Below are 21,752 nucleotides of genomic sequence, written 5' to 3' on the forward strand. Positions count from 1 at the left end.
TAATACAAGCTGTGAGTGAACGTAAAGGATATTGACCCTTATGGCACGCATAATTCGGGTTCAATCGCCTCAAGCCTAATTGCAGGGTAGTCGGGATTAAAAACGAAAACCTCACGCGTGTTTGTCGTATGAATCATATATTTAACAATAGTAAAAACGCTATTTAACCAAGTTAACTAAATTGTAGAGACACTAATAAATATTATTTTCACTGAACTAAAACAAAAAATAATAATTTTCATTTTTCTTCAAATAAACCAACAGAAGTGTTATTAAGTTGATATGAACTTTCTAGGTTAAGAGCTTGAATTTTCATAAATTACTAATTTAAAAAGAGGTATGAAATATATTGCAGTCAGCGATCATCATATTCTACACTTCAGCTAAATTCATTACCTTCATACAAACTCTCACAAACTTCCAACAACCTTAATACAGGGCTGATGTTATACGGGAAAAGAGATTTCGACACCAACCTGCTGATCTGCAGTCGTAACCTTATTAACACACGCATCGTATCATCTAAACCCCTACTGCCTCCGGAGTCAGTCAATTGACAAGTATCTAAAAACTTGGGCCAATTCCTCCGTACATATTTCAGAAATCTCAGCAAATACAATAAGAAACATGTCTCATTGCTTACTAAATAATCTAAAAGTACATCGCTGTCGTGTGATACAATCTTCAAAAACTCTATAAATGATGATATAGGATTCAACATTAGTATTAAATCTGGATACATAGAATTTCTGTATACAATACCAACTGTTATATCTAACGTACATACCATTGATTCAATTAGATAATCATCTTGTTCACTAAACAAATGGATAAGCATCTTTGTGAACGGTGTTTCTGGATGAAATTCTAAACTGTTCCTTATGAAAACATCTAATTTCTTCAACACATCTCGTATAGATCTCTCAACTATTTGCATATCTTGAATAGCGTTATAGTCTGATGAATCTATAGAACTGTCGGAGGAGTCACATCGCATCTCTTTTACTGTAACCGCCACAGACTTTAAAACTAATAGAGACATACGTTGTAATGTAGTTTTGTCCACATCGCTCCTTGCATTGGAAGAATCTTCATTATCATCTATTCCATAACTCTGATCTACTAATTGAATAGATGAAGACATCGGATTTACTTCAGGTCCGAGTGAATAATCCCTTATTATAGTGCATTCATTACCTAAAAAACCAAAGCCACTTCTACTCCTCTGTATTCTCACATCTGTTAGCAGCCTAAAATCTTTAACATATCTCACAATGGAATGCGCTAAACAACATATCTCTTCAGGTAGAATATCTTGCAGCGCTAAAGTAGATCCATAACACAGAACCTCATTAAATAGACTTAACAAATGTGAATATATTAAACTTGGCAGCATTCTATTCCTCAATAGATCTACAAAGCTCTGCAAATCTGCATAGAACGGCTTAGTATCAATTATAGAAAGATTAGCCTTAACACTTATTATATTCTCCCATAGGGAGAAAAATGTTAGTATACAGTTTTCAGCGTTAGCTAAATTCAGGTACCTTAGTAGCAATAGTTTCATATTTTTGACTAAAACTGGCCAGTGATGTTCCAACGTTTTTATCGTGAGGCATTTTATGTGCGATGTGTCAAAGGATTCAGAATCAGTTAAAATAACTGTAATGCAGCCATTTTCACTGACCCTTTCTATCCTGGCCGGAGGAGGTTCTGGAGTAACTGGCAGTTCTACTAATTGTTGATTAGAAAATTTTAATACTGGTTCATGTAACTTGAACGTAACAGTTTTTTCAGGTGGTTTTTCACCTGAAGATGTTGATGGTGCACCATGTGTTTGTAAATTTGAGAATTCATTGTGCAGATTTTCAGTTCTCGAACTAGAAGGCACTTGTGAGGTATTACTACTGCTTCCGTTGTAACTTGCTGTACTTCGGAATGGATTATCCTCTTGCACATTACTGTTTCCTGATGTATTTACATAATTACTGTCTTCTAGAGGATGCTGTTCAACATCCTTCCACTCTACTATCCTCTTTATAATATCTAAACTGAAGTTTATCTTTTGCACAGTTATCCTATTAATTCTATCAAACAAATATATGTTTTCCGCTATTTGTTGTAGCCAATTCTCATCAACTGTATCTTTTGACACAATTAAAAAGCTTGCTAAGACTCTGCAGGCAACAAATGTAATGAATTTACTTTTATGATCTGCTAATTCAACAACTTCTGTGATCCAATCGTGTCGATTTCTTACAAATATATCACAAGCACTCATTATTCTTGAACAAATTGTGCCTGTACTATTTTGTTTCAAATATATATCAAACATAAGCTGCATTGTTGATAGATAGGTTAATGAGCAAGTGAGGGGCCATGACACTATATTAAGTTGCCTGTCAAACAGTTGTGATACTACATTTTCATCATAACCACATAAACATTGTCCAACAAGAGTATTCTGTAACTTTCGTAACTCAGTAAGTAATTTGTCATCCTCAGATGTCCAGCGAGGGGCAGGATTAGAACCAGATGGTATAATATCTATAGTAGAATCACTGGGTAGCCTGAGAATAGATGAACAGTCCACTGCATCTTCACTAACAGTTCCACTATCAGGAGACTCTCCATTCCTTGATGTAAACTCTTCTGATGTCTCGGCTGGTGTTTCCGATTCAAAGATATCAGTAAGAATATCTTCCGCCGACCTATCGCTGCCATCGTCAATATCGGGCGCGTCGATTCGCTGTTTCTTTTTCACAGGTTGATCTGAGGCCATTCCTTCATCTGACTTTGGTGTTAGATGCCCTCGGAGAACCATTAACGCGCGTTGCGGTACAGCGAATAATAACTCTCGTTATATTTAAGTAGATAAACGCATATCAACAGGCTTGCTGTCGTTATTCTGAAAACAAAAAGGTGAATAAGTGTATGACCTTTTCTCAGCTACTCAGTTACGCGCACGACAAAGCCAAACTTATTTTTACTACAAAGGACGTTTCCGAGTCTATAGAAAGGTAAGAAAGACCAAATTGATGACCAACACTAAATAATTTCATAGTGTAATTATATAATTTACGTTAACGCTAAAAGTTTCAATTAACTTTCCAAAATATTTTGATGGCACACATACCATTGACAGACAACCTAGGTTGTTTGAACACTTATTTGCATTAATGGTATCCATATATGACGTCTAACTGTTCACTGCAATCCGTTAATGAACACTAATACACAGTTTTAAGTGATATATCTTAAAAAACTTGTAAAATATCTAATCACAAAGTTGTGCACAGCACATCCACTGAACAGACTCCATTACATACAATGACGCTTAATCGATTGAAGTCCTTTTTATTCAGGAATTTGGTAAACATTTGACAAAGTTAAAAAGTGATAAATACTCAACTTTATCCAAAATATTCTAAAATAATTGATAATAACAATTTAAACCATTGAAAGTAATTAAATCATCATTTTCATTAAAAAAAGTCGAATAAAATAGATTGGTATTTAACCTTCACATCCGGTTTGGACGTTGCCAGTTTGACGACTTCTGAATTTAGCAATTCAGACCAAAAGTAACAAGTAAGATTTCTGTGTGATGAACAGTAGCTAATATTGTTACTATACTTGATAAAAAAACATGTACACAAGTTAAAACTTAAAAGTGTTTTTAAGAAATGCACGTAAATAAATAAAATTTGACTTTTGCTGACTAAATTAAATTGGAATGTCACTGTATTACTTTTTCAAACATTACAATGCTGTTAAAATTTATTAAATGTTAACATGTCTTGTTATCCATCTAAAATGCTTCGTTGTTTTGTTTTAGTTTTTAATATTTCAATTGTCATATTTTTTAATATGTTTACAATAAAATATTTTTAAGAGAATGTTTATTTCTACTTCCCAAATGGCAACACTCTCAGTAATCCCACAAGAAAAATGTCTGCTTTGCGAGTATCAGAAATTTAGTTATTTAGTTATCATAAATGCCGTATTAAGTGTAAATTAACATCATTAGAGATATAAGGTGAATATCATTAATATTAAGTTTATATGTGGTGTAAAGATGACTTTGATGAGTCATATGTGTTTTTGCATAACAATCAATAGAATAAATTTAGGTTAAGATATATGGTGTTGTATTCCGATCGGGACAAAAATATCTAAATATTAAACCTTCCAAGCTTTTCTTTATTTCATTTATTACAAGAGGATAACATTATTTAAACATACATTCACACAATATAAATGAATCAATATGTCATTGATTCTAATTTTCTTTTTTTGGTATTAATTGATATACCAAGTTTTAAAAGTTTTAAACTGATGATTACGACAGATTACTACATTAACTGACACCTGCAACCTTGTAATAGATAGAAAGCAATTGTCTAAAAAGAACCATTAGACGTTAGGAAACTTATTTCCTGAAAAGACTGCAGTATTCAATAGGCGTTGCTCGTCGTCGATCGAAAATATTCAACAGCGCTCCAATGTTTAAGTTCAAATTTATTGTATATTATTATGTTTTATAAATACAACTTTAGATGTTCTAATTCCGGAACACCTACGCACGCATGAATTGAATATTCCCAGATAATAATAAAAAATGTTTATTTTCAGCCTTAACGAAAATGGAATACACAATTGAAACAGATAATAAAGAAGTTGGTGATCAGATATCGACTTTTTGATGTGAATCTCTCAGACTATAGTGTAATGAATGTAGTGTATGTCATTAAAAGTTGAGTGAGTGATAGCCTTCAGGATGTCTGATGAAGAGGATTCCTCGCCTGATAGGGCTTTAGTGCCTACCAACAATGTACCAGGTAAAATTTTCTCATTTTTTTAATAACAAAAAAACAACAAGTCCCACCAAGTCGAATTAAGATCGACTCTCAAGTGGTTATATGGTCACACCTAAAGACATCTGGGCACAACCAAAACCACAAGCCAAGCTCTATGAACTCTTTGCGCAATCAAAAAGCACCACCATTACAAAAGAAGAATGAAATGGTTATGTGGTTGAGAGTACCTTAGTTAATGCCTCTTGTCCCTACTAAAATAATTTACCAGTGGAATACTTCGACTCATATTTGGAGTAGTTTTATTATGTGATAGGCAATTGTTTTTCATTAAATGTAACCAATAAGTAGAACTATGGGTTCTAACTTTCAAAACATGTGAATAAAAATATCCATATATTAGGTCCTTACATATGAAATTGGCGTTTTGTATGGGAGGAACAAAAAGTCGAATATTTTTTAATATAATATATTTAATTAATCAAAGTATGAACCATTATTTTCTATGCTCTTTTGCCATCTCATAGGTAGTTCATTGATCCCTTTACTAAAAAAACCAGTCGGACGGGAATCAATAAAATCTTTGAAGGCGATTTGGACTGCCCCATCGGAGTTGAATTTTTTCCCTTGCAAGAAGTTATCCAAATTTCGAAAAAAATGGTAATCTGTTGGAGCAAGGTCCGGGGAGTACGGAGGATGTCTTAGACTTTCCAATTGAAGCTCTTCTAATTTAGTAGCCGTCTGTTGCGCAGTGTGTGGTCTAGCGTTGTCGTGAAGCAGCAGTGGCGTGGAGCGATTGACCAGCCTAGGTTGTTTAGCCGCTAGCTTTTCCATCATGGTTTGCAATTGCTGACAATAGACATCAGCCGTAATAGTCTGGCCAGATTTGAGAAAACTGTAATGAACAATACCGGCACTAGTCCACCAAACGCTTACAAGTAACTTTTTTGGGGTTAATTTTCGCTTGGGGCAGGATTTGGCTGGCTGGCCAGGATCCAACCATTGCGCTGAGCGCTTCCGATTATCGTAAAGAACCCATTTTTCATCACAGGTAATGATTCGGTTTAAAATACCTTCATTATTGTGCCGGTTTAGTTATGTAACGCAACAGTCGACGCGCGTTTGCCGGTTTGCTTCAGTCAATTCGTGAGGTACCCACCTTTCAAGCTTTTTAATCTTCCCAATTTGCTTCAAGTGAATTAAAACAGTTTTATCACTTACATCGCAGCCTGCAGCTAACTCAGACGTGGTTTGCGATGGATCCGCTTCCACAATAGCCTTCAACTCTTCATTATCAACTTGAGTCTCAGGCCGTCCACGGGGCTTGTTCTGCAGATCGAAATTTCCAGAACGAAAACGTTGGAACCAAAAATGAACTGTGTTTTCTTTTGCAACACGACCGCCATACACATCATTCACCCTTCGAGTCGTTTCCGCAGCACTAGTGCCACGGCGGAACTCGTACTCGTAAATATGCGATATTTTAAGTTTTCCATTTTGTAAAATGAGTGACGCAAACAGAAAAAAACAGAAGAAAAAAATCAAATTAATGACGGTCATCGAACCACAAATACATGAGTCTATAGCTGTACAAATTTGAATTTGGAATTCCTTACCAAAGAGGAGAAATTCGTGATTAAAGTGGCCAGTACGAAAAACGCCAATTTCATATGTAAGGACCTAATATATCCATGATCCAATATATATCTCTAAATATGTATGCATTAATAATCTATGTATATATAAAAGAAAGTCGTGTTAGTTACACTATTTATAACTCAAGATCGGTCGAACTAATTTAGCTGAAAATTCATGGGGAGGTAGCTTAGAACTAGGACACGGACATAGGAACTTTTTTATCTTGTATGCATTTTTTTTTATTCTGCGTGGACGGAGTCGCGGAGAAGTATCTCTCTGGCAATCTCTAAGTAATCTAACCATCAATTTCCATATAAAACATTAATAAAAATAATTTACCTATGCATAGAATAGAGTTACATATTTTATGAGATCATTTACAAGATGTAACTCTTTTCATTGGAATTGATAGTAAACCTCAGTAAGTGTTGTAAATAATGCTCTTAAACTTTCAATATCTAATCATTACTATGGCTGCTTGTGTTTCCATTTGTTACATAGTATGTAAATGCTAAGCTGATCTTCTGTTAAGGTCTCTTATATATAAATAAATATAAATGGTCCCACTTCAAAGTTTTAACAAAAGATAAATTGCACTTTATTTTACTACTATTATAAATGGGAATAGCCCTACGCTTTTTACTTCAGCAAAAAAATAACATTTACACCAGTAAATGCTTATTTTGTTTAGTGCATGTTGTTAACTAAAATAAGAGGTAGCTTTTAACACAAAAAAGTAAAAATTATCAATTTGTTACTTCGGCCCATCGAAATATAGTGGCTGTTGTGTATAAAAATTTACTTATATCTACTTAATTTGGGCTTTGGCCACTCTTTAGGCTATTTTTACCCACTGTATTGATATTTACCCATATATATTAATACAATTTGAGTGCCAGTATGTGATATCAAAAAATATCTAGATTTCCGTCTGTCAGTCTGTCCCCAAGTCTCTGTTTGTTCCAGATAATCTTTGAAACCTTTATTAACAATCTGTTTTTTTTCATAGCTTAGTATATTTCCTTCTTAAAATATATAAATTTAATGACTACATAAGGAAATGTTGTAACAAATAATATAATCTTTTTCCTTATACAATGGCCAAGTATGGTTAAATTGTCATGGAATTAAAATAAAAGATGTCACCAACAAATTGTTAATATGGCAAATTATAAATGAGTATATTTCAAAATTGGTTGGTGACAATATTACAAATTAACAATGGTAGAGTCAGTGAGATCTGTCGCCAAATGTGCAGGCTAAATGAAATACCACAACTTCATAGAAGACATTCACAACATTGCTCAATTCTTCTTTTTCCCTTCCCAATGTTTTATCCCATTCTCATTACATAATGTTTGTGAAGAAATATGCATTTTGATAGCTTATACTCTATGTTTGCAAGTTACACTACCTCTCTCTATTCTATTTTCTAAATTATTATTTTAAATAAATGTAAAGTGTAATTGTATAAACTTACTAATGTTATAAATGCGAAAGTTTACATGGATGGATATTTGTTACAAGGTATCTTCAGAATGGCTCAATGGATCGTTATGAAATTTGGAACAGGTCAAGAACATAATTTGGAAGAAAACATAGGCTACAAATTAAGTTTTTTTTATTCCGTGCGGACGGAATTGCGGGTGTCAGCTAGTAGTACATATTTATACAAATCAGCCTTTTAACACATTCAATGACACAACTTAGTAGCACTGAATGTATTAAACATCATATTAGGTTTACATTTTTCCAGTACAGTAGGACTGTAGCACTGTCCTGGCATAGACTGTTTTGGCTCATTGGCCCTAAGTATGCCATGATAATGATTATGCAAGCTGTATGCCACTGCTGATTTTCAGCACTACTGTCTTACTGTACTGGCATAATGTAAACCAGGTATTGCATTAACATATATTGTTTCTTTTTTTAATGGAGTTTATGAGAGATGTGACTATACAAATGACATTCCAGTCGAAACCCACTTTTGTGCAAGACCAGTCCTAAAATTTATAGTAACTTATTTAAATAATTGAAAGCTTCACACTTGTCAGCGGTCAAGTGAAAACAATTTCTTTTCATGGTACATTGAGCATTTAGAAAGGGGGCCAATCATTAGATCGAATTTCTATAAGGTGGAATAGTGTCGAATTACTCACTGTTCAGTTCACGCCATGTCACGTGGAACGAAACCTACAGACGGACAGTCGGTGACAGGATATGAAAGTGAAAAGAAATTTCTAATTATGCCTTAAAAATCTAAGAGATATGCCACACAGAGTGCGACAGTAGCAGCGTTTGGTAGTTTTTAATAGAGGTTGATACGACTGATATACGTTTATTTAAAACATGTACGTTGACGAGAGATACAAGAAATTTAAGTATGAAGGCTTCTACAAAGTTCAATGAAATGCGTCAACGCAGCGTGGACGCAACGTTAGGGAAATACGAGATCGTAGCTTCAAATCCTCTGGCAATACAGCTTACTTGAAATGACTAAAGGGAACTTTATATGGAATAAGTTATATACTGTTTAATTTATTGCAAAAATAATTGACGTACCCTAAATGTCGACGAATCAATTGCGTGCAAGCATGAGGTGTTTTACCGCCCCTTCCTGTCCTTTAGTGATCTAAAAATCGATTAATGTTAGGGGAAACTAATATTGCAATATATTTGCCAATAATTATAAAGTTGTATACATATCTGGTTTAGTAATCTAAATGATCGCATGCACTAAAACCCCCCTTGGTAACCAGGATGTTGGTATAATTAGTGTTTATAAATATTTTACTATGCTATAAATATTACAACAATGATTTAAGTGGAATAAATTACAAATAAGCCTATGTAATAACTTTTAGCTGAAGAATTACATCGTCACTTTTAACGTCAATTTTCATCAAATCGTTTATACCAGGGATTCCCAAAGGGGTCGATATTGAACTTAAAGCATTGCTAATTCTCACTCTGTCTTCTTCTATTGACCTGAGTCAGAATTAATAATAATAATAATTGATCTTAAAAGTAGGTAATTTGGCCATGGGGGGTCTGTGATAACGGGTCATTTTGGAAAAGCGGGTCACTTGTCCAAAATAGTTTGGGGATCCCTGGTTTAGACTATATATTTTTTTGTATCGCAAGTTGGCAAACAAACGAGCGGCCACTTGAATTCGCCGAAATAGCAAAGCAACCGCTGCTCTTAGATATCCGCAATTTCGACACGCACAGAAAGAGAATATTTTCCCTTCCTATGCATACGCCGTCAAATCAAATTCCACTTCCCATCCTTTCCTTATAAGAAAATAGTAGGAAGGGAAAGAGGACTAAAATTAGGCATCCGGCACCAAACTCATTGGTCACATATCATATTGGAACTGAATGGACATACCAGCAAAAAACATTACCCTTGCCTGAGTCGAACAATAATACTTATTTCCTAACGTTCCTTAAAAAAAATTAGGTAATGCAGTTTTGCAATAAATCTTCGCATATGTCATTAGAAATGCCGTGAGAATAAGAGCATGCAAAGAAATTTTTTAATGGCTTTGTACTTAGCTGCGAGAAATAATAAGTCTAGAAAAATCTTTTTAATGCTATTTAAAATGCACTAAGTGTAAAGAAAAGTCTTCACTTAATATTGGGGTCACTGGTCTAGCTGGCTCACTGTCTTTTTCGTGACTATTGTCGACATCTCGATAAAAAAAACCGCATTTAGCTTAATTATTAAAAATAAAAATGTGTATTTTTTTTTGTTATGTACTTTCTTGGTTATTTTTTATAGTATGATTAACTTTCTAAAGCAACGTAATTTCATATTTAACGAAACGTCTCTACAAAACACATCTTACTAATATTATAAATGCGAATGTTTAGATGGATGGATGATGTTTGTTTGAAGGTATCTCCACAACGGTTCAACGGATCTTGATGAAATTTGGCACAGATGTAGAACATAGTCTGGAAGAACGCATAGGCTATTTTATTTTAGTTCTATACGGACGGAGTTAATAATTTTTTTTCATTTATGGATGAAGTAGAAACGAGAAAGGTGTGTAAGGATCGCGTTAAATGAGATTGCTATTAGATTACGTAGTTACGTAATTCTCTGTTAGGGACAACAGTAACAGTGCAGTATTCGTTGCTGTACTTTTATTGGCCAGTTTTTTTTTGCGTTCATTTCGCTATTTTAGCGAACACATGAACACATGTTTGCCTGTTTCTACTATAGAAAAAGGAATGTCAGTATTTATACAATACTAGCTGTCGCCTAAGACTCAATCCTCCCGGAATACCAAAAAAAGTAATTAATAAGTAGCCAATGTTTTCTTCCAGACTATTTTTTACATCTGTGCCAAATTTCATTAAGATCCGTTGAGGCGTCCCGGAGATACGTTCTAACAAACATCCATCCATCTATAAGATTTCTAAGGAAGCTGAGAATTTAGTCCAAAGAGCTAAGATTCAGGACTGAATTTCATTAGATGAATCTAAGTATAGTCAAATTTAGGAACGACTGGATCGTGCTAATTAATAGCGTGTATCACCTGTAAGGGCAATTAACGGTCAATGCGCAAATTAGTGGCCGGGGTCACTGCAATAGCCAGTGACTATTACGTTGGCCAATGGCCACTGAGCCGGCCAGTGGCCACTGATTCACGCGCGCCGACGCGCAGCAGTAATACTCATTATACTCCGCACATGGCTATGGGATATCCTTTTTGATTTGGACGCATTGTTACGGCGCCCGTTTCCTGTTGATTGTTTTTTTTTTATTATTTGTATAATGGCTTGTATTAAATGAAGAACTTGTTGAGGTTTGTTGGTCTGTTAAATTAAGTAAACAGTTTTTCTTTTCTGAGAATTGTATGAATCTTTGTTGTTGGATTAAGGCTCTTTCTTGTTGGTACTTCTCTCAGGAGCTATACAGTGGATTAATTGTACTTAAAGTATTGTTAATATCCGCTTGACACATTAACCTTGTCGTTAGGTCATGTAGGTCCCAACTTATGGGATTCTATCTAAGTTCGGGGTAACTAGGTCTTAGCCAAAACTGGCCCAGTGCTGGTTGATTTTACACATACACATATTTGAATTTCTTCGCGGATATGTGAAGGTTGCATTACGATGTTTTCTTTCATAGTAAGTACGTTGGATAAATCTAACGCTAATAAAAAAATTAAAGAACGTAACACGATTTTTAGTTTAGTTATTTGGTTAGACTATGGGTGTACTCTACAAGTTACTGAGCATAGACGGGACATATACGTATATTAAATATATTATAGGTCAACGAACTGTAATTTGTGTTCGTGGGGGCGACAATCTATGACACTGAGAATCATTGTTAAAATTGTGATGGTACAAATAACAGAGGCCTTAGGCTACGTTTACACAAAGCGTTTTATCAGTGATTGTTAATAAACTTTTGTATGCTAGTGTGAACGTTATATACTACATGTGTAGCGTTGCCAGGCATCCGGATAAAGCCGGACATAGGTAGGCTTTTTGATTTCGTGTCCGGCCAAAATTGCTGGTCTGTCCGGCTAGGTTTGGCGACCTGGCAACCCTATACATGTGTCAGTAATTCTCACATAGAAATAATATTGGGTTGTTTTAAACAGTTTATAGTATCGCACGTGCAATTTTTATGGAGTCGCAGGCGTATGGCATTTTGTAAAATTTATGTTATATATTTTATCCGTTAGACATGCAGGCTAGATCACGATGTGTAATTTTATAATCGTGATTCAACTCTTTGAGTAATAATTTTACTTATTTATTTGTTTAATAATCTTACTAATATTATAAATGCGAATGTTTGGATGGATCCATGGATCCATTCATTCCATTTGTTTGAAGGTATCTCCAGAACGGCAAAATTGGCATAGATGTAGATGATAGTCTGGAAGAAAACAATTAAAAAAAACCTAACAAGTAGACTATTGTTAGGTTTTTTTTTAATTCCACACGGATGTAATCGAAAGCTAGTAATTTATATGAACATAAATAAATCTTAATTAATTTTGCTTTTTTTTTATCTGTACTAATATTATTAAGAGAAAATTTGATTGTTTGTTTGTATTAAAAATACTGCGGAACTATTGAACCGATTTGAAAAATGTTGCTAAGCTACACTCTCCGAATGATATAGGCTATATTTATTACTAGATTTTTTTATTCCTCGCAGACGGAAGTTGCGGGCAAATGCTAGTACACAATAAAATAGATTTTAATTTCAGAAAAATGTACTTATGTGTATCAATCAGTAATCCATTTTATAAATGAGATTACATTTGCAAACAAATGACTTCGTAATCCTGCACATATTCGCATACCAGAGGTTTATCGACTAATTAAGGCCTCTAGCAGTGTGCCGCGAAAGTGATATGCGAAAAACAGGAGGTCACAATCTATAGTAATATCTTACTAATATTATACATGCGAATGTTTAGATGGATGGATGTTTCTTAGAAGGTGTATGCAAAACGGCTCGACGGATCGGAAATTTGGCATAGATCTAGAGTTCTAAAGCATAGCCTGTAAAAACAAAACAATTTAAAAAATCTTTTGCCATTAGCAAACTACATTATTACTGAGTAACATAGGCTAGATTCTTCTCCCGCGCAGAATAAAAAATGTAGTAATAAATATAGCCTATGTCACCCGGGGCATAGTTTAGCTTTCCAAAAATGAAACAATTTTTCAAATTGGCTTAGTACTTTCGGAGCCTATCCAACGCCAATAAACAACTAAATCAAATGTTCGCGTTCTAATTGAAATTGTTAGTATCTGCCTACCCCTTTGTATAACTTGCTTGTTATGCTATTAAAAGTTGTAATTTTAAAAGCAAGTTGTCAACAGTGGCAAGAGGGATTTGTTTGTTTGCGCCCTTACGCTAGGTCACTGGGTCGCTGGATAGAAGAGTGTTAATTTTAGCTCGCATGCATTTTAAAGTGGACCGCTTTTTATATCTGTAATGGCCTAGCATTTCCCCTGTGACGTAGGCGGGTAAGGAATAGACAAAAATAAGCTCCCAGTTGGAGGTGATTCTTGGACTATTTTTTTCGATGTTGTGCTCTTTTATTAAAATAAATAATAATGTAATGCTACTCAAACTGTCAAATTGAGAATCATTTAATGACGATTTCTTTTAACCTACACTAAGATGCTCCCTTAGTAATTATTAAACAGCTCATTCACAGTATTATTAATTATTGAAAATAGCGCCATTTAGTTTAAATAAAATTGAATTACAGCGTTATGTTTCTATTAACTTTTTTCTTTTATAAGTGAAATTTAAAAATTTACGACTTACCGTGAGTTTCCGAGACCAACATTTCTGTATAAAATATAACTTCATCGCAGTTCCTATGATCCATTATCTTAAAAACAACAGAAACTAAATGTTTTGAACGGAGATTTTGGTCTGAGAAAACCACGATTACAAAATTTCGAATCCTATACAATTCATTTATACTGTTTTTTTGACTGCTGTGATGTTTATTTTATGGTCGCTACAATCTAAATACATAGTTAATAGATATCTAATTCGCTTTTTCTAATATCAAAAACATCTCCGCAGTGTTGGGCATCAAACGTCTCAAGCAGATCGAGACGATGTTCGTGTCACGGCGTCTGCAGGGCCCTCGGAGTAATGGCTTCAGTGCCGAGACGTTGCTTGACATGCTGCTTGTTCTCTACGATGAATGCTGCAACAGCAGCCTGCGCAGGGAGAAAGCCGTCGCTGACTTCATACAATACGGTAAGTTGATTAAATGGCAACACTACATCGACGGAAAGATTTGCATCTAGAGAAATGGAATTACGTCTTCGTCAAGAGAATAGTTAGAATCTTGCTTAGGGTTATAAGGACTTAAGTTAGTCAAGTCGACTCAAGTGACCAAAAGAGTTTACATCTGTTCTTCCTTAATAGATGTAAACCTTTTGTTGCATAATGTCAGCTGGAACACTATAGCGTTATAACGACTCTGGGTACGAATTTTACGAAGACATACATAATGTGTGATGTACTAATTTTTTGCCATTTGTACAAAAATGAATCAGAAATGTTTTGTATAAAAATAATTAACCGATACAGCTCAAATTATAGAACACGCTTTATAAATTGGCTTCAAATGAAACCTTCGTTACAAAATATCTAACTCGAAGGACCATTTTTCAGTTTTCATAACTAAATCGCTGTTTTTGTAACGTGTTTCCGTTATTTGAGAAACTATTAATTCAGTATCCATCATAAGCAGTTTTTATACTAATATTTTATGTTTCCTCCAGTAAAACCCGTGGCTACAACACTGAAGCGACTCAGGTTATCAAGAGATGACTTCGAACTGGTGAAAGTTATTGGCAGGGGCGCATTCGGTGAGGTTTGCGTTGTACGGGCCTCTTTTATGCAAGTAAGTGATCTTACATTTTACAATAGAGCGGATAGTATATCGAGAAAAACTTACACGTAGAGACTCTCTAAGCGCTCAATTAATGTCTCTTAGTACAGATGTAATTCATTTAAGAAAATATTACTCAATTTAATTGCTTTTTTCTTTCTCTTTATTTTCACAGGGCACTGATGGCGGAGGTAACATGGCGGCCGCTAGCGGTGGCACTGTATCCTCAACTACCGGCGAGAGAGTCTACGCCATGAAGATATTGAACAAGTGGGAAATGTTGAAAGTAAGTGTCTTTTTTACTTACTACAATCTTATCTGTACTAATATTATAAAGAGGGATGATTTTATTGTTTATTTGTTTGCATTTCATAGGCTCCTGAAACTACTGAACAGATTTGTATAATTCTTTTATTGTTGGAAAGGTACACAATCTCCCGGTAATATAGGATACATTTGTTACTAATTTTTTTTAATTCCGCGCGGACAAAGTCGCTGTTTACTGCTAGTGTTTAAATTAAAGCTTTATAAATTATGTTTTAATTTAAGTAAACATTGAATAGTACAGTGGCCTTGGCTCCCGAAATTGCTTCGTTCACTGCAGCGAGCTAAATTTAGCATTTTTCATACAAATAGTTATTTGCCTATGGTTAATATATAATAGGTTTATTAAGGTGTTATCAATGATTTCATTTAATTAAATAAAAAATACAGAAATGCGTAGTTATTATTTTTTTCGCCTTTCCGATGTACAAGACGTGTAAACGATTGTGGCTTTTAACTTGTAACACCACCAATTAACGTGACTGTACATTTGAATCTTTCTACCAATCACAGTAAACAATTTAGAAATTCATATATTGTTTTTTTATTTTGTTTGCAGCGAGCTGAAACTGCGTGCTTCCAAGAAGAGAGAGATGTTCTAGTATTCGGGGATAGGAGATGGATTACGAATTTACATTACGCCTTCCAAGATGAACATAATCTGGTGAGAAATTTTACCTTTTGAATCACTATTGGTAATTTGTATAAGTTTTCGGTTGTTAATCAAATTTGTTTTATTTGTCTATTCTCTGTATTTTTTTTTAATTTTATAAACTATATTAACTGTTATATCAATCTAATCCATGTTCATCTCACTCGCCTCTGTCACAAAACACATAAATAATCCTTATGTACAGAAAATGTCATAGAAGTAATGACAGCTGTATATAATAAGGATTTTGAGACCCTTTTTTGACATTGACAAGGCGCTAGTGAGCTGTCATAATTTTTAACTTATGCCCTAGCCTTGTCGGTCTAGCTAGACCTCGACTTTAGCTAGAGCTAGACTCAAAGTCAAATGAACTGATTTTGACGAGAGAGATGTCATTCATTACATTTTTATAGTTTCACAAGGAATCTTATGTCAGTTTGACATTTATAGGACGCCTACAACTTTTAAAGATAACAAACAACTCCAAACAATTGATTTGCAACTTATGAGTTTAAGTTCTCTTATTAATTCTTTACTATATAAATTGATACATCCATACATGTAGAAAGTTAACCTAACTGTCAAAACATGCGTGATATTTTTTATTAATTACGGATTTATGAAAATGGCAACATTATCCCGTGCAACTGCCACTTCCTAATTGGTCAAAATATGACTTTGTCAAATGACATTGTTAAGTGACATAATTGGCAATTGCTACAATATCCTTGTCAAACTATATATCTTCCCTGAGTGTGACACCACAAATAATCTCTATTTTTTTTTTAATGTCTCGACTAAACTCTCCGGTTAATATGTCAAGGTGGCTTGTATGTTGTGGTAACCGATGTTGTTTGTGCAGTACCTGGTGATGGACTACTACTGCGGCGGTGATCTGCTGACGCTGCTGTCCAAGTTCGAAGACCGTCTGCCTGAGGACATGGCCAGGTTCTACATCGCGGAGATGGTGCTCGCTATACAGAGTGTGCACGAACTCAGATATGTACACAGGTGTGTATGGATAATGATTGTATGTGGAGGGGGGAGTTAAAATGTCACTAAGATATAGATAAAGTGATTTTTATGTCTGTGTTTGTTCCGGATAGTCTCCGGTTGGATAGATTTTGACTGAAAGATGTATGCGGGAATATTATGGGCTATTTTTTTTTTAATTCCTACCGCTAGTAATAATCGCACTAATGATCAAATATTTAATATTCACAGAGACATAAAGCCTGACAATGTCTTACTGGATGCAAGTGGACACATCAGATTGGCAGACTTCGGTTCCTGTCTCAGGCTGGGTGATGATGGAAAGGTAATATTTTACTACAATAAAATTAAAATGCTTTTTTTTAACTTTGAAAGATATGTATTTTTGTATCATCATCATCATCAACTCAGTATACTCCCCACTGTGGGGCTCGGAGCCTACCCCCAAGATAGGGGTGACTTTAGGTAACAAGTTAGAGGGTATTTTTGTATGTAACGCATAAACTAAAAAACTACTGGACGTAGTACATCATTGTGTAACATAGGCTATTCTTTTTATTAGATTTTTTAAATTTCGACTGAACGAAGTCGCTAGCAAAAGCTAGTTATTTATGTTTTACAGTTGTTAATTAGTTCTAATACTAATTTCGTACACTGAAATTGATATAATTTAAAACTAGGTACAATTTAATTATTTATTTCATTAACCGTGAGTTTCTGAAGCAAAATCTCATTTTAAAATATATTGTTGTCTCTATTTTGTCAAAGATAATGACAGGGATGATGATATATTTTATATAGAGGTTTTGATCTCAGAAACCAAAGGTTAATCGTTTTTTTTTTTTGGGACGGTTTCCTGTGGGACTCCCAGTCTTAGAATGTGGGACTTCCAATAAACCCCGCTGTGTTCTTCACCTGACCGGACCGTGACATCTACGTTAGTTTATCTAATGTCCGGCTAGGGGAGGCCCTTGTTAGGGGCTCGGCACGTAAAGGGAGGGGTCGGATGTTAGGCCTCTCCGATCACCCTATGATGCCCCCTCCCAGAACACACGAGAGGGGGCATTTCATATTTGTTGTAGGCCCCTCGCGGCCCCTCTCTGGGGAAAGATTAATTGTGAGTATGTTTATTTCAGGTACAAAGTAATGTGGCAGTGGGAACACCAGATTATATATCGCCAGAGATACTAAGGGTTAGTTTTTATTGTTATTTATGTATTTTATTTATATATCTATACAATTAACAAAATTAAAGTGTCTGTATGTAATATTCGATCCCTGGCGGGTAAAAAAAATAAAAAAAATAATATAAAGAGCATGTGAACATAACTGTATGTAATTGTATGGAATCTTTATAAAGCTAATGTAATATTGAGAAAAAACTCATACTTCTTGTATGTTGTTGATAATGAAAAACTGATTTTTATAATTTTTATCCGTCTGTTTGTATGTCTGTCCGCAAATGCGTTTGTTCTGGATAATCTCTAGAACAGGTGTACCGATTTTTACGGGACTTGAACGTGAAGGTAGCTGATGCACGAGGGAATGTTTTAGGCTATTTTTTTTTATAATTCCACGCTCATGAAGTCGCGGGTGATCTTTAGTTAAATTATAAAATTGTACAGTTAAATTCATCATTTATTGTAGGATGTTATTAATTTTAGATTATTTTATATTTTGAAGTTTAATGTGATTTAATTATTGCAGGCAATGGAGGATGGCCAAGGACGTTATGGTCCGGAATGTGATTGGTGGTCATTAGGTAAGTTTTACTTTATTTATTGATCATTGATATAGAGCGTGTTATGACTTTTTGAAATTACAGAAACTCGTCAATGTGTTTTATTTTAGATTGAATTTTGTTATAATTTACCTCCGATAGATGTCTCTGAGATAGTAAGGTTTGCTATTGACGAATACGTCACCGGGGACCCCATCGTCTATACATATAATTAAATTGGTTTGTCTGTATGTTATATCAAACCGATAACGGAAAATTTTTATTTTTATTTTTGTGTCTGTAATCAAGCTGTGTTTGTTCCGTGTAATCTCCGGAAAGTCTGGACCAATTTTGACGGGACTTTCATTGGAAGGTAGCTTATATGTGCGGGCATGTTATAGGCTACTCTTTTCAATTCCCGGTGAAATACCACGACCACACAGAAGACATGTGTGAAGTGGAAGTAATTCCCCGTACAGTCTGATGAGTGTGGTGCCGGAGGACTAATTTTAGTCCTCTTTCCATTCCTACCCTTTTCTTATTAGGAAATGATGGGAAGGGGAAGTGAATTTGGCGGAAGAGGGGACGCAGAGGAAGGAGAAATATCCTCTTTCTGTGCGTTCCCTTCTCCGTTGATTAAAGGTAGGCAACGCATCTGCATTTGCGGATGTCTGGACAATGGTTGCTTCGCTATTTCGGCGAATTCAGGTGGCCAAAATCTGCGTCGACGAAGTCGCGGGTGAACGCTAGTTATAATTATAAATATGTTTAGGTGTGTGTATGTACGAGATGCTGTTCGGTGAGACGCCGTTCTACGCGGAGTCGCTGGTGGAGACGTACGGCAAGATCATGAACCACGCGCGCTGCTTCCACTGCCCGCCGCCAGATGACCTCGCAGCGCAAGTCAGTACTTTATACAAAATATTGTACAATTATTTTAACTTAAATTTAGCATAAATGTTAAACAAAGTCTGGATGAAGATATAGGCTACTTATTAAGTTTTTTTTTTTAATTTCTCTAGTAGTATATTTATATCTAGCTTAATGAAATAGGCGTTGCTATCGCGGTTAGATATGTTAAAAAAAATCTAGTTAGGCATATAAGAAAAAACATGACAGCTACTGTACGAAAAGAATTTGTGATACTTTTTTGACATTGACAGGTGGCGTTAGTAAGTTATTATTATTTAGTTTGACTAAGCTGGGTTATTGGGTCTAGTACGAATATTTTCGTCATTGACAAAATTTGTGTAGCGGAAAATATATAAAGTACTACAAAAATGTCTTACTAATTTTGACATAATTGACGATAAAGTTACGAAGGCGATTATTACATTCGTGCTAGGTTCACTAATATCCTTGTCGGTGTATACGTCATTACATCTAAAGTATTAAATTGATTATTTCAGACTTATTTTACGCAACACAGAGAGGTTATCTATTTTCCTGATCAGATTGTACTAGATGAAATAATGTGAACGAAAATTAAAAAAAAATGTCAAAATTACAAAATTCATACAATATCTAATTACCTATTCTAATCTTATACTTTCAGGTATCAGAAGAGGCTAAAGATCTGATACGACAATTGATCTGCTCCTCAGAAAACAGGCTGGGAAAGAATGGGTTGCAAGATTTTAAGGTAACAAATAGTAACTTATAAGAACTACTAATCTTTTCAATATAAAAAAAAGAGTTAAAAGTAGATAATTTAAAAGCGATATTTTGTAAAAGTATTGCGTTTATTGTGACTGTATATTGCTTGTCATTTTAATGTTGTTATAACCGATTTTTCCATGTATATCTCCAGAGCCACCCGTGGTTCGCCGGCCTGGAGTGGGACAACGTGCGGGAGATGCAGGCTCCCTTTGTACCTGACGTCTCCAGTCCCACTGACACGTCCAATTTTGATGTCGACGATACGGATATAAGGTTATTATAGCTTTTTTATATCAAAAAGTAGTAAATCAGCAAACGGTTACATGAATTCGCCGAAATAGCGAAGTGACCGTTTCCCATAGAAATGCAGATGCGTTGGCTACATTTAATCAACACATTAATTTTTAGGCCCTTCCCACCTTTTTCTTATAAAGGATGGGATAGGGATTTGTTGGAGGAGGAGACGCAGAGTAAGGGGAAATTTTATCTTTCTGTGCGTCCCCTCCTCTGTCTATTTAAGGTAGGCAACGCATCTACAATTGTGGATGTCTATGGGCAATGATCGCTTTACTTTTTAGCCGTATTAAGGTGACCGTTTACTCGTTGGTCATTTTAAAATAAAAATATTATATTGAATCAAGGTTTAATTACACCTTTAACATCTTTTTTATGTTGTCTCTTGATAAAAAAATTTAATTTAAATCTTGTTTCAATACATAAAATTTTTTACTTGTTGAAAAATTACGGAAAGGGAAGAGTAGAAGACTAGAATTTAACTCTGTTTAGAAAGAAACCTTTAATACCGAGTAATATATCGCATCTTTTGGACTCTCGCTGATCCAGGTTCGACTATATATGTATAAACTACAACATGTTTCATCAGTGTGTACGTACCGCAGACTTTCAGAAGCTGTACCTCCTCCTCCGCCGTCTGCAGCATTCTCTGGACGTCATCTGCCCTTCGTAGGATTTACTTTTACTGCGGGCTCTCGCTTGTCAGATCTAGGCGCACCTACACCGCTCAGTCCAGCTAAGAATGCACCTAGTCAGGTATTTAGAGATTTTTTTAGAAGAATAACTATAGCCATTTCAAATTTTCAACAGCCATTGTATTACTTCATACATTTCTTTCCGTCTTCTAACTCCTTTTGATTTGAAATTATCATTAAGGTCTACCTTGGCTACTAAAGTCGTAACTTAGTTGATTATACATTAAGCAATTGATTAAGTAATCATCAAAGTACTCTGAGTGTGACAGTATAATTATTTATTTAGCAGGCTCCATCTAATGCTGGTGATCGCGCGGCGCTCAAAGCATTGGAAAGAGAGAATGCTTTGTTAGCTCAGACTATAGCTGAGCTGAGGGCAGGCGGAACCGGGTTAGATGCTAGTAGTGGTGAGATTGTTGTATATAGACTTAAACCCCCTTTTCCACTGAACCAGTTGACGTACGACTGCTATTATTGTTAATTTCCTGGAAAAGAATTTTTTTTTTTTTTTTTTAAAAACTTAGCAAATTATGTACAATTTATTTAAATTATAAC

At 34.9% G+C, this 21,752-nt stretch overlaps 2 protein-coding genes across 2 annotated transcripts in view; one reads left to right on the plus strand and one right to left on the minus strand.

Annotated features, from left to right (window-relative positions):
* Nucleotides 1-348: 348 nt before the first annotated feature.
* On the minus strand, nt 349-3,313 carry LOC106712204 (protein lines). Its single transcript, XM_014504693.2, has 2 exons — nt 3,137-3,313; nt 349-2,908 (listed from the first exon to the last, which is right to left on the minus strand). The coding sequence occupies exon 2, from the start codon at nt 2,822-2,824 to the stop codon at nt 380-382; it is 2,445 nt and encodes an 814-aa protein (XP_014360179.2). The 5' UTR covers nt 2,825-2,908; nt 3,137-3,313; the 3' UTR covers nt 349-379.
* A 635-nt stretch (nt 3,314-3,948) lies between these two features.
* LOC106712201 (serine/threonine-protein kinase Genghis Khan) overlaps nt 3,949-21,752 on the plus strand; it is a 47,398-nt gene continuing 29,594 nt past the window's right edge. The window contains exons 1-15 of the mRNA XM_045684623.1: nt 3,949-4,039; nt 4,636-4,841; nt 14,041-14,220; nt 14,751-14,872; nt 15,036-15,146; nt 15,744-15,848; nt 16,699-16,847; nt 17,061-17,154; nt 17,966-18,022; nt 18,537-18,591; nt 19,322-19,452; nt 20,105-20,191; nt 20,360-20,481; nt 21,108-21,258; nt 21,487-21,604. Coding sequence (XP_045540579.1) covers nt 4,781-4,841; nt 14,041-14,220; nt 14,751-14,872; nt 15,036-15,146; nt 15,744-15,848; nt 16,699-16,847; nt 17,061-17,154; nt 17,966-18,022; nt 18,537-18,591; nt 19,322-19,452; nt 20,105-20,191; nt 20,360-20,481; nt 21,108-21,258; nt 21,487-21,604 — 1,543 coding nt within the window. The 5' untranslated portion in view covers nt 3,949-4,039; nt 4,636-4,780. The remainder of the gene's footprint in view (nt 4,040-4,635; nt 4,842-14,040; nt 14,221-14,750; nt 14,873-15,035; nt 15,147-15,743; nt 15,849-16,698; nt 16,848-17,060; nt 17,155-17,965; nt 18,023-18,536; nt 18,592-19,321; nt 19,453-20,104; nt 20,192-20,359; nt 20,482-21,107; nt 21,259-21,486; nt 21,605-21,752) is intronic.

This window comes from Papilio machaon, chromosome 27 (genome assembly GCF_912999745.1).
Source record: "Papilio machaon chromosome 27, ilPapMach1.1, whole genome shotgun sequence".
In the NCBI taxonomy this organism is placed as follows: Eukaryota; Metazoa; Arthropoda; class Insecta; order Lepidoptera; family Papilionidae; genus Papilio; species Papilio machaon.